The sequence below is a fragment of the Zeus faber genome (genome assembly GCF_960531495.2).
Source record: "Zeus faber genome assembly, chromosome: 17".
Taxonomy (NCBI): Eukaryota; Metazoa; Chordata; class Actinopteri; order Zeiformes; family Zeidae; genus Zeus; species Zeus faber.
Window position 1 is genome coordinate 20,360,675 of NC_137204.1, and position 15,395 is coordinate 20,376,069.

A 15,395-nucleotide genomic window follows, 5' to 3' on the forward strand; every position below is an offset into this window, starting at 1 on the left:
ACCTCCACAGCATCCCCAGCATGATCCCCTCTTTGATATGAATATTATTTTTTAGAAACCAGAGTCAACTACGATTGACTGTACCACTGAAGCTACCACGTCTGTCAAGCTTTTTAAAACGTCCTATTGGGGAAAAAGAAAGTTATTGTGACGTATTTACATTTCCTTAACAAAGCTTTTAGATTCATTTCCTGCTCACTAATATTGACGGCGTAAGGTATTGAAATCTGGTCCTCAAATGCCACAGCTGACGGTGCTGGTGCATTTCAGTCAAAACCAAAAAGGATGCCAGGTCTAAAGGCCGGACCATGGGTTCTCACCCCCGACACCAATGTTGTGTGCCTCCTTGCGGAACAACCTGTTTTGGCGACCCCCTGTGGTTCCAGCAGGGTACTACTGTTGCAGAATTAAACCCTAGAAATGCTTCATCCCAGCAATTGGAAGCAGAGGTTGTCTGGTGTACAGAGGAGCCTTCCCGATTGCCTGCTTTGGTTGTGCGCGCTAGGAGAGGAGTTGATTTTGTATGTTACGATGACATAACTATTGTGAACTTTAGTCGAGGGTCTTAGTCTGGAAACGGAAATTGTACAAGTGCCTTTTCTGATGTCCGGTCCTTTCCTATCTGTCCCGTCTTTCTTATTATCTTGCATTGTTTTCACGTCTCTGAAGTGTTTCGTTTTTTTTAATCTTTGAGCTTAATTGCTGCTCTGCATGGCCTGTATTTTAATAAATACCACCTAACCCCGAGTCATAATTGTGTGTTCTGGAGTCGCATTGGCCACAAAGAATGATGCCTTGATCAGCCATCACTGGAGTCACACCATGTAATTCTTCAGGAGCCTTAAATAATGTCTGGCCCATTTAGATTATTATTATTATTATTATTATTGTTATTTTGTGTAGCCAAACAATGAATGTATATGAGCAATAAATCAGAACTGAGCACTAAGGCCTGCAGTGTCATAGCCTAAAAGTGCTAAACCCCCTTGTAGATCCAATAAATAGCATAATTTTAATGACATAACATGTTACCATGATTGTCCTTGATGTGTAGCAAAGGCACACAAATGTGTATATATGGGTAAAAAGAATGTGTTAATTTTTAGTCCATTGAAAGTAAGTGCGTTTGAGAATTACTGCAGATGGTTGTCGGTTGAATTCTGCGATAATGCCCTTTTTACTCACTTTAAAGGACGTCAAGGTCGTTGCGGTTCCTTACCGCTTCTGGCCAGAGCAGGGTTTGATAATCTTCCTTTCACACAGAAGTTGCGCAACCGTTGTATGCAGTTTTGTTTTTTCGTTTCCATCTGTAGGGCAGCGTCATTTCAGGCTGTTGCTGCTGAGTCACGGTTCTTCCAGGTTATGAATAAAAAGTGTGATTTAATGCAACGCTATAACTTAACAGGATGTGATAATACAGGAGGCGGATGATAATGTCAATATCCTATTTATGGTTTCACAAAACAAACTATTTCTCTAATAAAAGATCCAAACTTTTTTTTTTTGTTTGTTTTTATCAAGAGTGATCCTGGCACGTTGTTGTGGAAAATATATCTAAAATAACAAGCCGTCAAAAAATAATTTTGAGATACAGGTGGGGAATAAAAGTACTTTATGAAACTCACTTAAGATTTACATCAAAGCCAAGAGAAAATGTTCCGCATAATCTAGTTGTTTTTGCATAAACCAAAATATCATCTTTAATATAAAACTAGCTGCAGCTCAGGTCCTTCTCTATTACTGTTTTCCAAAAGGAAAAAAAAAAGTTTAAAGTTTCTTATCATATTAAGTAGAAAAAAAACAAAAAAACGTGCAAAAGAAGCGCAGTCACAGAGGCTGATAGAGAAGTATGTATGCATGTAAGTATGTAGGCGCTTGAGTAATATTTGCAGTTGGTTGCAACACCGGGTCACCGGCAGTGCAAATATCTGGAGCTTGATGCCCGGCGGCCCTGCCAGCCTAGAAGAAGCAAATTGACATCCCATTGTTAATGCATATTTATTTTGCGCATGCCGTTTGCCACGCATCCCGTTTGAGCTCGCTCACCGTAAGTACTTAGAGAGTTCTGTCGGCGGGAGACCTCCAGGCAAATTTCTGGCAGTACGGCAGGGTCTGTGTACGGGACACTTGAATTAGGCAACAGACGACCGAATTGAATCCGTATTACATTTAGAGTCTTGCTTGCTCACCCCACATTGGATGGCGGTCAAAACGTCCCTGCACCTGAAGCTGGCCGCGGCGCAGGGGTCCCGAAACGCCTCCCCTGGGTGAAAAAAAGAAAGCGCAATTAGCGACTCGGGAGACGGAACAAAAGGCTTCCAGTCGGGGTGGCTCGGGGGGGGGGAGGGTCAAGCTCACGCACATTTCTTCGTCTCAAAAAAAAACCCCAAAACAACAACCTCACGTCGCACGTTGTTGTGAATGTTGCTGACTCACCGACGAAGGGCCCCGCCCTCCCCTTACACAAGCGCACCAGGCCGCAGAGGGCCTGCGGCGTGGCGTGCCGGGCCAGCGTATCCAGCAGCGTCTTGCCGAACGCGTCCATCAGGGCCTTGCACTCGCCTCGGAAGGCGCCGGGCAACACGCCGCACGCCTCCTCCAGCAGCTGGACGACGGCGCCCTGGACAACAGGGACAGGACAAACGGCATAGAAAGCATGCCGAAACCAAACAAGCTCATTTTTCCCAGGGGGCCCTCTGCCCGTGGTGCGTGACTCACTTCCGCCTTCTCTCGCGGAAGCAGGCTCTCCAGCGTCTTGATAAGGATCATGCAGTATCTGCACTGTGCCGTCGGGAGTTCCTGGGCGACGGGTTCAGGGGGGGCGGGCGGGCGGGCGGGCAACCACCAGGTCGAGGGAAACAAAGTGAATATGCGAACTTGGCAGACGGGCTCGATTTACAGGTTGAGAGCGGGAGGGGACGGCCGAGGGGCCCCACTCACCTCTCCAGCGCCGGAGGCCTCGGGGCGCTCCTCGGTGCCGCCGAGCAGCGGCGTCCTCCGCCGCGGGCCGCGCGAGTGACAGAGCCCGAGGAAGCCGCAGACGTCGCTTGGTTTCTGGATGGGGGGGGTAAATAAATAATAATTAGATTTTAAAAAATCAGAGCGGCGATTTGATCACAGCTCAGGAAGCGGGAAATACAGATTTAATAGACGTCGTCTCGCCGAACGGAACCCCTCGAACGCTGCAGCGGCGGCCTTACCAGGCTCGCGGCGATGAACGTGATGGCCACCGGCACCATCTTCTCCACCTGGTCCCTGCAGAGTTTGGTGATGTGGCTGGGTTCGGGCAGGTGGTCGCACATGATCTCCAGGCTGTCCATGATGCTTCTCTGAAAACAGGGAGTGGGTTGGGGGTTCTTAAACTTTGTTAAAAAAAAAAAAAAGAAAGAAAGCCATACACACACACACACACCTTGCAAGAAAAGGGATGTGGCGGGTAGAGTACCGAAAAACTTGACTCAAGTAAAAGTACAATTACTCCCGTGACAAAATGACTCAAATAAATGTGAAAATGACCATTTCAGAAAACTACTCGAGTAAAAGTAAATCTTTTGAAGTGAACTAAATTGACTGGAGCCTCCCCGAGAATCGCTCGCGCAATCGGTGAATGATTCAAGATTCAAGATTTTTTTATTTGTCACATACATATACATACTTTCATACATATATGCAGTGAAATGTAATCTTACATGAAATGTAATGTAAGTGAATGAATTGGTGAACCAAATCTTTTTGAGTGAACTGCAACGAAACAACCTCCCCAGGGTTTTGGGACCTGTTTTGATTGGCCGTTACCCTGGGTTTGTCGCACTGACCTGGCAACCCGGCTCTCCACACTGCACTCAATCCCCTTGTTTAGAGCAGACTAGTTACTGCGACGGTTTTAATGGACTATGCAGCAAAGTAAAAAAGCAAATTACCGGCTCAAGAATGAACTCGAGTGGAGAGTAGAAGTACAGTTAAAAAAAAAAAAAAAAGGAACATAAAAATAATTCTTTTTTTACTTATTTACTAACACGTTACTACCCACTACGGAAAAAGGGAAGTGACAAAACACTTGAGACGTAAGGTTTGAGGTGTGTGTGTGCGTGTGTGTGTGTGACTGAATGCACCCTGAATGCAAGTCTTTTGCTCGTCTGTAAAACATGTTCACCAGTTAATTTGAATGGAAATGAAAAAAAAGGTGAATATTCTGTTCCTTGGGGAATATTTTACTTATTTCTCAGTTTTTTTTTTCTCACCTGAATGTCGGCATCGGAGATGATGCCAACAAGGAGCTCCACTATTTGAGTGCAGTCCTGGCAGGTATCTCCAGTCTGAAAAGAGGACACGTTTAGATAATCAACGGATTTAAAATGAAATGTATCCACGCTTAAAGAGTTTATAAAAATATATATTATTTTCTTAATTTATTTTTCAGTTCAACATGGATGACACAAAAGGCCTCACATTGGACGTTAACTTCGTGCGTGTATCAATGATTAAATAATGTCGATTAATCGTATCTTTCCTCACCTCGTCTTATCTCGCCTGACTTCTTAATCTTTGGCCGTAACGGTTCCATAAAATTGATCTCGAGAATAAAGAAGTGAAATCGAGCGAGCTATTTTTTCGGGGCATGAAGGCGTGAAGGGACGTTGCACTTCCCCATTCCGCCCCATCCATAACCCCCTTGACGGCTCGTCTGCTTTCCACCTCTTTCTGGTTTGCCCCGCGGTCTAAATGTGGTGCGCCGTTTACATGCAAAATATGTCACATCTCGTATTTGTTTCTGATTGCTTTCGCTATCTTAATAATACAATTATAAAAAACAATATGCATGTTTGCCGTTGATTCCAACTTTAATGGGAAAAAGGAAAGATGCTGATTTAAAAAACATCACTCACCGCGGTCTGAGAACTCCAAACGTCCGGCAGCGCCTTAATTTCAAAACCAGATGTTAAGGCTGCAGACATAGGACATAAAAATGCAAAATTTAGCTCAATACAATTATTCCATAATAGTTATTCAATGAGTTGCCTTTTCACCCCAGTCTGATATGCTAAGTGACATCATAAGTTGCACAAAGTCTCCTCTCCAGAGGAAAAGGACAAGTGAACAGGGGTGTTCCTGTAATGTTGAATATTTTCAGCAAACGGTGTGGTATCAAAGCAAAGGTGCAGTCTCATTATTATTATTATTATTATTATTATTATTTTTATTATTATTGTTATTATTATTATTATTATTATGGAGTTTCCTACCGGAGCATTGGAGACCAGAGAAGAGAAGCAAGGCCAGCTTGAGCGACGCCATCGCCATCTCTTTTGCAAATAAACTGCACTGGGGCTGGAGGTACGATATTTATCTGGTAGCAGCACCTGCTCCACCAATCAGAGGTAGAAAAGAAAACCACAGCACTCCACCATAACCTTTGAGCCCTTTTCTTTTTTTTTTCCCCCCACCCCTCTTCATACAAATGGAATACTAACTTTAGACATTTATCAAGTTTCAATATTTGGTTCCTCATACCAAAGTGAGCAGAATTCACACATTGGCGGTATTTGTTAGAACCGCTTGTGGGGCGTCGTAGTCAAATGTTATAGAAGAGATGTGGTCGGAATAGTGAGTTGTTGGGCAAGGTTGTTTGGGAAGATTGAAGGCCCATTCCGGGTTCCTGCCGAGAGGTGATCGTCAATCAACTCATCGTTCCACCGATAATCAATAGGAGAGTGTGAAAGTGATTGAAAGTTCGTCGAATTTTGCAGGTTTCTTGAGATGAGTCAAGAACATGTCGAGAACAGGAAATGAAAAAATGTCAGCTAAAATAGCAATTTGTCACCCTCCAGCTATTTTGTTTTGCTTCTGGTGTTGGATTGAAAGAAGATAAATGTATCTAAAATAATTTATTGGTGTTCAACATACAACTTGGCCCTTCAATCAATGTGTTCAGCAAACAATTAGTGCTTTCTAGAAAATAGAAGGATAGTGAAGAGCAACGCCTCATGATATTAACAAAATCATTTATTTATTACCATTTCTGTAAAATATTATGGCATATATAGTGTGAGAGAAAAATGCATATGAGCAATTATTTGAATGATGTCTTACCTGTTTTATATAGGACTATAGGAATTGCCTTTTGCGTATGTTACCTCGTTTTGAAAAAGACATAGCCTGTGGGTTTTTAATTTAGTCTCTTGGAGTTTTATATGAAGAGACTGCTCTTTCTAACAATGTCTATTGTAGTATAAAGACGAAATCACATTTCATCCTCGCTCAACCTTGTGTGGAGATAAGGGCAACTTGACAGAGCAAGGTCTGGTGAAATGTATGGTCGAAAAACATGGGAGTGGCACGGTACAACAGTTACAATTATAGAAGAAACTGGGTTTTACAACTAACGGCAGTTTTAGTTTAAATCAACTACGACGATTGAGAGAGAAACTGGAATGTTATGAGAAGGGAAAGAAAAAAAAAAAAGGTTGATGGGAAGGCGTATGATGCATGAGTGGGAGAAGCACAAAATAGGGAGACAAAACAGAAACGAGGTGATACCACGCATCAGATGGTAAATGTCCCGGGGCCACACAGAATTGATCCACTCTTGGATCACCCACCACCTTATTCACAACCACAGGCTCAAATTCCAATACAAGCCCTGGTTTTACAACACGTCCCGGAGGACGGCCCCCGAAATCCAACGGCCCCCACCCTTTTTAAGGAGAAGGAATCTCTGTATCCATCATTGATTGAGCTACAGTCTTGCTCCTGCGAGGCCTGTACGACCGGTTCATCTGTCTTCCCCCAGTCCTTGTTCATCTTCTCCCCAGGACTCCCAACAAGAACATGGAGTGAAGGACGGAGGACACTCCTCACCTGTTGCCCACCACACCAGGAGCAAATTAGGACTGATATTCCAGTGCCCAATGGTTCCTTCTAACCTGATGGAAAAGACAGAGCTTGTTCTCCCCATGGTAGAATGTCCTAATCCCCAGGCGGGTGGTAATCCAGTCCCAGTCTATCGGCCATGGAAGATACAAGAAATGGCCCTGGTGATCGGAGATCTTCCTGCGGTTGCTGGAAATGGAGAAAGATACACCACTGCCATCCGACGGAACCAACGAGGTCGCGGAAGAGGACGAGTACAACCAGGCAGACGAGAGAATGTACCAGGCCGGAGAGGACCAGGATACGGCAGTCAGTTCCTGCCCTAACAAACACAACAGCGACGAGCAATAGACGCTCCTCCTCCAGATGCCTCAGTTGATCTTGATTTAGATGATACATTCATCCTCCCCGTTTTCTCTCAGCTTCCATCCCTATCATCCTCCAGATGATGAACCAATACCATCCTCGTTGACTCCGGTGCAAGGTACTCGGTGTTATGCACTAACAAAATTAAATCAAGTCCACCATTATCGGGACGCTCGGCGGCCGTCATGGGAGCAGTAGGGCTGAGATTGATGGAAAGTTTCACTGTACCCTTAGAAGTAGTGGACAATGAAGATGAAGCCAACACTATGACATTCCGTCACAGTTTCATACTCTCCAACTGTTGCCCCGTTCACCTGTGTGGCCGGGAACTAATGTGTTTGTTAGGCATCATCATCGAGTGTGCAGAAAGTGGGCTTAAAACCTTGCGTGTTTGAAAGAAAGCTAAATGTTCTGTGGTCCAACATGACCTCAGAACACCAGCTTATGCTTATGCTTATGCGTGGGATTTACAACAAGACGGTCCACGTTCTATTGGTGGTGAATTGATGGGGAAAGCTCAGGAATTGTGGAAACACAGCGGTGATTTTATGGATCCCTCCGAACTGCATTGTACTGTTAGGATTAACAGTGAAGAAAAAGATAAGGGATTTGAGAAGATATGGTTTAGGGAAAGCCATGCATGTCAATTGTTAACAGGAAAAGGAATTCTCTGCTCACCACAATATTGTGCGTTAACGGTCCAATTGACCCCAATACAGGATGCTTGCTATGATGTTTATGGTTCCCTTCCACATGTGTCGTTGGCAAATTGATCACAATTATCATGGCAATCTATTGGCCCTTGGGTTGCAAAATGTGCTAGCATAACAGATTGGCAGGTGCATCCTGATGGGAGTCAATTTAGCCCAAAAGGTAATGTTTGGTGGTTTCCTTATCAATCCACATTTACAGGTGTACGATCAATCCATCTCATCCCTGTTGTTACGACAAAAGGGAAGGCAACAGGGATTTTTTGCTGACTTTAACGCTGAGGAACACCCTGCATTAGAGGGAGTGCCAGGGATACTCTGGGCCAAAACCAAATATGATGTTGGACTAATGGAGAGGGCAACTCCCCTCGTAGTCACACCAAAATCCTCCTATCGACTGTGTAAACCGCAATATCTGTTGTGACCAGACAGCGTGTTAGTTATAACCCCAGTGTTTGAATCACTCTTAGAAGCATCATTGTTTATGCCGGCTTACATCCTGCATCATTGCATCCGTGTCCTCCCTCATCTTCATGCAATACACCGATACGGGCCTCCTAAACTATCTAGTTAAAAAATGGTCACATGGTTTCTAAAACTAAACTCCAACTGCCACAAAAGAACGTTCATTATTTGAGTCATGACATTTATTTATTTTTTATTTTTTATTTTTTGTTTGTTTTGTCTCCTCGGGGTCGCACCCTGGCATGGCCTTTCTTGGTTGTTATTGTTGATTGTGGAAGCCAGCCATTAGACGGGAGAATGTTTTGTTGCTTTTCAAACAAGATTTTGCACCAGCTCCACGTTGAGTTTGCTGGATTACTTTAACTGTGGATGAGGGAGATGGTTTTATGTTAGCTGTGTTGTTGCAATCTTTTGGAAATGAATGACATCTTGTTGCATACTATGCTCTGAAACTTGGTGCTGGGGTTATTGATTCCATGCTGTAGCCTTTATCTTGCTACAAAGTAAACCGGCTCACTTCTCTCAGGCAACACCTCTCTATCATCAACATGTGCAACTTTCACTTTGCTTATTCCAACTTCTCTTCTTCCCTCTTTTGGAGATTCACATGATTGCTTGACAGCGTTGCCGTTGTGGCTTCGCCCCCCAGATCTTGCTACTGAAGTTCTTGAAAAGTTCAACTGCAATGAGTTTTCGTGTGGTTTGTCTATTCGTCACCTGTTTTTTGTGGGGTTTTTTTTAATTGAAAACAGTGTTTGTCTATCTTTGTACAACAAGTTGTGTTTGTGTATCTATTTGTTGTAAACTGTCTCTTGTTTTATTTGGTTGCATGAATATGTACAGGCAAGTGTGATACGGTGCAGTGCAGCTGATTGATGAGACCCTACAGAACATCTGTTTAATGTTTTGATGTCATACCCCCCCCCCATTTTGATCTTCCTATTTGTGATGCTTACATTAATGTACTTGACCCCATCTCTATAGGAAACATTGGAGCCAGTGCAGCCAATACCCGTACGCCGTACCCAATGTTGATCTTATCTAATGATGGTTATCTCCTCCACAGATGAAAACACAGGATTCCTCACTAACTTTGTTTTTCCTCGACTCAAAGGCATCCTGCACTGAATTATTGTAGTGGCAGAGCCACTTGGTACTGTTTGTGCTGAGCTGTACCTTTCCCACTCGCTTTTCATTGTTTTACTTGTTTGACATATGGTAAGTACCATTTGTCAAAAAGGAGGGATAGTTAGAGAATTAAGTAAACATAATGATTGTGCTTAGAAGCAGAAACCTCATGATGGACTCAACAAGCGGACACTTTGTCATGGTTAAAATATTGTTTGGTGAGTTTAACATTGTTTTCTTAATGGCATCCCAGTAAGGTAAGCTCAACTGAGTTTCATTCCTGCCATTAGTGATGACGGGAATGCAAGGACGATCACATGGTGTGACCGGACTGTCCCAGCCTGAAGCGCTGACCGTGAGACCAATGCGGTTAGGTCTGTCTTCTGTCGACAAAAGCAACATATGAATTACATCACGTAAACCAGTAGTGATCAGATTGTCCAGTTTTTAGTATTTATCATTTTAGACTTTAGTTTATTAATGGATTGTGTCGATGGGATTATGTTCAGGCAACATTCGAGAAATGCATTCTAGGACAATTTGAAAAACCTTGCATGATTTACACACTGTCGGTTATTTTGTAGCCTAATCAATATTCTGTTAACATTATCTCCTACATATTAGACATTGTGATAATATTATTCTGTTGTTACACTCAGGTGACTGCATACATTTATCTTGTACTGAGACTATGGTTGGCTTTTCAACATAACTGTTTGGGAAATCACAGAATTATTTCCTGTACCCCATTTTACATTTGTGGACCTAGACCAAACAATGTTGTCATGATGTGTGTCTCTCACCCAAGTGTTTAAGTCTATGCGCCCAGGTCAAAGCAGCCCTACCCATCCCACTCTACGACCTCGGAACAGGTGACTGGGTGGCAACTTCTGGAGGAAAAGCTGCAACTCTGCCAGATTCCTTGGACTGTTCCAGATCCTCCTCACTACCGCAGCAGCAATTAAGGTGGCAGAACGACCAACGTAGGTACACGCATCTCATTGAAGGTCTGCAACATTCCAGAGGACCAGATAGATGACAACAACGGAGGATCATCGGACGTGAACTGAGATCACGATCCTGGCGGGATATGTGCTAGTAACCTCTGTCTCCGCGAAAGAGGATATGCCACTACAGTATTTCTACTTGAAAAGGATAAGGCCCCATCAACAGGAAAAGATTGGTCACATCTCTGTTATCATCCTTCTTATCATCACTGCCATCATTCTGTTAATCATCCAACCCTGGAACACAGTTCCACAGCGAGAATAATATCCACTCCCCCGCCCCACTCTCACTCCCATCAGATCCAGAAGAAGAGTCCCAAGTGAGAAATGAACGTTCTGTCACTAACACAGTCCACTCATGGTTAAAAGTTAACTCATGGTTAAAAACTCCACTGGACACTCATTTCAACAAAATATGCGGTGGAGATTTTTGAGTGATTCAGTTAAAGAAGAGTATGGCAAGGATCATTCCTGTTATGTATGTAGTAAAATGCCTCACTCAGTGCAAACACCATTCCTCCTCTCACCTATATCAACATCATCGGTAGAATCTAGATGTTTAGCAAGGGCTAAAAATTTTCCAACTAATATTAATATGATTACTAATATGGCGACGGGACAGTTTGTCTCCATACCACTAGATGATTTGAAACCACCTTATGATGATGACGGAGATGTTGGGACACTGAGATGTAGAAATATGGAGATGTTTGTCTAATTATGTTTATCCCTACTTATAGGATGTGTTAGTCATTACGTGCACAATGAATTTTGCTGTTGTCATTATTAAATGATAACCATTGATCAATCTGCATAGCATTATGTATTAGTGGAACCTCTCTATGTTTATACTGTGTATTTCATAATTTGATTCATGATTTTTTGTTTTCTAGTTAGAATTGTAAGATGGCTTCACAAAGGATTTTCCTCTGTACGACTGGGGTTTTTTGTGGTGAGGTGGAGATATCCTTGAATTATATCTGGAATATTTGGTTATGAGTTTATATAGTTACATTTAGATGTGTTTTACCAGTAGATTCAAATAAGATAGAATTGAGGGATATCTCTGAAGTATAATTGTATTGTATCCAATTAACATTATAGTTATATTCTGATCCCTTTGCCTAAAGTATATGAAATTTTAGCATTATTGCATTTTCCTTGAGGCGTTCTTCCAGTAGGAACAAAATGAGGGAGTGTGAGAGAATGCATAGAGAAATAATCCATATGATCAATGATTTGAATGATGTCTGGCCTGTTTCATATAGGACAATTGCGTTTTGCGTATGTTACCTAGCTTTTAAAAGACATTGCCTCTGGGATTTTAAATGGGTCTCTGAGTTTTATATGAAGAGACTGTTTTTCTAACAATGTCTATTGTAGTATAAAGATGAGATTAAGTTTCATCCCCACTCAACCTTGTGTGGAGATAAGGGTAACTTGACAGAGCATTGTGTGCATGATGTCATAGCGTACCTGTGACCTGAGTTTGGCTGTTAACTCATTGTATGAACTCTCATGATTGATTTGATTTGATCAATGGATGATTGAGGGGGAATCTTGTAGCTGACACCTGACCAAAGGTACACTACCTCTCATCGGTATAAAGCCTTCTTCGTTAGAAGCAGGGGCAGACTGGTCAGAACACTGCTTTGGAGTACTGAACCTTTCTCTTTATTCTGCAGAATAAATGTCTTGAATATTCTCAAGTTTTTGTTTTCCTGTAGCGGGCAGATTAACCTCACCAATCATTGCAGAAGAACTTCTTCCACAATAGAGAATTTAAAAAAAAATGGCACTAAATATTTTCTGAAATATTTTTCTTTCAATTTATGTATTGGCAAAAACATAAAAAATGGTTAATAGTTAGTTAAAAGTATTGATTTCAAATTTTTTAATAACTTTTTTAAAATTAACTGGATCCTGGATGTAAAAATATAACATCTTTCCTCCATATTCCTTATATTATTTAATAGAGTAAAACATCAATTAATCGCACCTGACAGCAAACAAGTTATAAGCGGGGGTGCGAGCGCGAGAACAGCTCAAACAGCTGAAAGCAAAATAAACATATGTTGTGGTTTGCCTGATATGAGCGAACGTACAATGGCTCCAATGCAGGCTGCGGTAGATAACAGAGCGCCGTCGGCACAAAAACAGACCAAGGGTGTCAACTCGGGGTGCACCAAGCTCTGCTGACCCAATCAGGGCGGGGGGAGCCCAGCCACCCTGCATAGAAAGATCATTTTGTCTGGAATCTCGTTATTTTGGTCACTGCCCAAACCCGGGGGGGTTCATAGGTGAAGGTAGACGTGTGATGAAAGGGTTAATGCAAAACCTCAGGGCCTGTTGCAAGTTAGAAAGCGAGCATAATTTGAGATTCAAGATTCAAAAGGTTTATTTGTCACATACATAAACATACTTTCATACATATAGTGAAATGTCTTTGCAATGCACCCGGAAATTATGCACAATAGTTACTAAACCGAACACAATAGCTAACCTAATTCCTACCTAGCAACTAACTGAAACAAACTGATTCCTAAAACACAATGCGGTTAGTGAATAGAATAATATAAATAAAATAAAAATAACATAAAATAAGACTCAAAAAGATAAAACAAAGTGGGGGGTACAACATAGGAGGGATTCGAGTTATGTATATAGGGTAGGCTATTTGTATATACAGATATGTGCAGTTAAGTGCAGGTGAATAACGTATGGAGATATACAGTACAGTATACAACAGTACGACACTGCAATACATTAACGTTACATTACATTTAATGGTGAAACTTCTGTGCTGCACCAGATTTCCCGATGGAAATGTTGGCATAACAATTGGAAGATTTTTTAAAACATTATCTGAAACCTTCCACAAAGTCATTTTGATACATTCTGTGTCTGTGTGGCTCCAAAACTATGGGAGGAGTAGCACGGCAAACTTTTGTTGATGTAATAATATCGTATGCGCAACTACAACACTTCTTGTGAATTTGTTAAAGTGTGCTGCCCCACAGAGTGCGTGCGTGTGTGTGTGTGTGTGTGTGTGTGTGTGAGCAGAATATGAAGTATTCCAGTGTTTGTGCCAAAATGTTGCCCACTCTACATTGGCGGCACAGTCTTCCACTCGTCATGGAAACACTGGATGTTTGTGGAATTCCCCACGTGATGACGCCGGTAGCGACTGCCGTCCCTCTTGCTGTGGCTGTTTGTGAATTATAAACAAATCTTCTTCTTTAGTGTTTATGCCGGCTTACATCCTGCATCATTGCATCCGTGTCCTCCTCTCAACTGCTCTCCGCGCCTGCTATGCACATGCGGGCAAAAAATTTTATTGCGTAAATATAATTACGGTGTTTAACAGCCTCACGAAAAGTCTTCATTTAAATATATTCAAATGTACACAGTGCATATGGTGAAATGGAATGCATCTTATTTAGCACTTTCACTTACAGTACATGCCTCACATTCACACACATTTGTATGTTGATGGCAGACCTGCTCATCGAGAACAGTTGGGGGTTCAGTGTTTTGCTGGCGGACACTTCGGCGTGCTTCTGGGGAGGAGCAGGGCGTTGAACCAGGAACCCTCTGGTTACCAGGCAACCCGCACTACCTCCCGCACCACGTTGCCCCCCTGTATTCATATGTAATGTAATGAGATTGTGACCACCTCCGTCGTCAATGCATACAGTAGTTTGAGATTGAAAGTATCCATCACCCAGTTTTCAGTAAATATGCTGCCCCAAGAGGGGGCGCTACGCTGACGCTCCGCCACAGCTCCTCCATCGACCTTTGATTGACTTCTTCTTCTTCTCGGGTTTTTGTAGCGGCTGTCGTCCGAGGAGTACAGCAAGTGTGTCTTTGTGATGTCACAACTCTCCCCTGACATCTCCTTGGGTTTTTATAGCAGCTGGCATCCAAGGCAAAAGTGTGTCTTTGTGATGTCACAGCTCTCCCCCTATAAAGCTGAGCGTGAGACAAGGATCAGTGCTCGGTGACACACGCACACACACGCACGCACGCACGCACGCACACACATACACACACACACACACACACACACTGGATATAGAATTTATTAACAGACGAGGGCGGTAATGCAACATTACAATTGGAGGCGAGCCGCCGTTAAAACACAAGGAGAAGAAGCCGCTATTTGTTTACACCAAAAAACAAGCAGGCACGTACATACATAAGCACGTACACACACACACGTACACACACACACACACACACACACACACACACACACACACACACACACACACACACACACACACACACACACACACACACACACACACACACACACACACACACACACACACACACACACACACACACAGGGCCAGCGCTCAATTCCTTTTACCAGGAAGTAAACCTTTGGTGCGGTGCACCCTATTGTTATTGTTGGTTTTATTATTACAGTAAGCCACTTTTTCTGGTTTTCCATGTTCCCCCGTTTCGATTTTTTTTTTGGTTGATGAAATGTCTCTGAGGGACGTGTATAATAAATATGTGTTTAATAAATACAAATATAGCTGGAGGCAGCAATACACGGGGTCCAGTTTACTCATTTTAGGTACATATTAGTTTTCCAGGTTCCATGAAACGCAGCACAAGTTACAAAATTACAAACACCGTGGACTTACATCTGGGCCAATCAACATGCACTTACGTCACTACATGTTGCTCTTCTTGCATTCGCTTGAAACAACCCTGAAGAACAAGACGTCTGAAACGTCCTGGTTCTAACGAGGCCTCAACCATGTCTGTGTATTGCCGTTGTCGTGTTTCAGACACTTTTAGTACGAAAACCTCTGAGATTAATACATATATTTAT

At 42.7% G+C, this 15,395-nt stretch overlaps 1 protein-coding gene across 1 annotated transcript; it reads right to left on the reverse strand.

The window, feature by feature from the left end:
* Nucleotides 1–1,654: 1,654 nt before the first annotated feature.
* sftpba (surfactant protein Ba) lies at nucleotides 1,655–5,301 on the reverse strand (the record flags this gene model as incomplete). The annotated part of the gene is made up of 10 exons (XM_080017501.1): nucleotides 1,655–1,959; nucleotides 2,047–2,112; nucleotides 2,190–2,263; nucleotides 2,437–2,620; nucleotides 2,719–2,799; nucleotides 2,941–3,054; nucleotides 3,201–3,329; nucleotides 4,242–4,316; nucleotides 4,887–4,945; nucleotides 5,244–5,301. The coding sequence occupies 9 exons, from the start codon at nucleotides 5,299–5,301 to the stop codon at nucleotides 2,056–2,058; spliced, it is 831 nt and encodes a 276-aa protein (XP_079873627.1). The 3' UTR covers nucleotides 1,655–1,959; nucleotides 2,047–2,055.
* Between the last annotated feature and the right edge of the window lie 10,094 nt (nucleotides 5,302–15,395).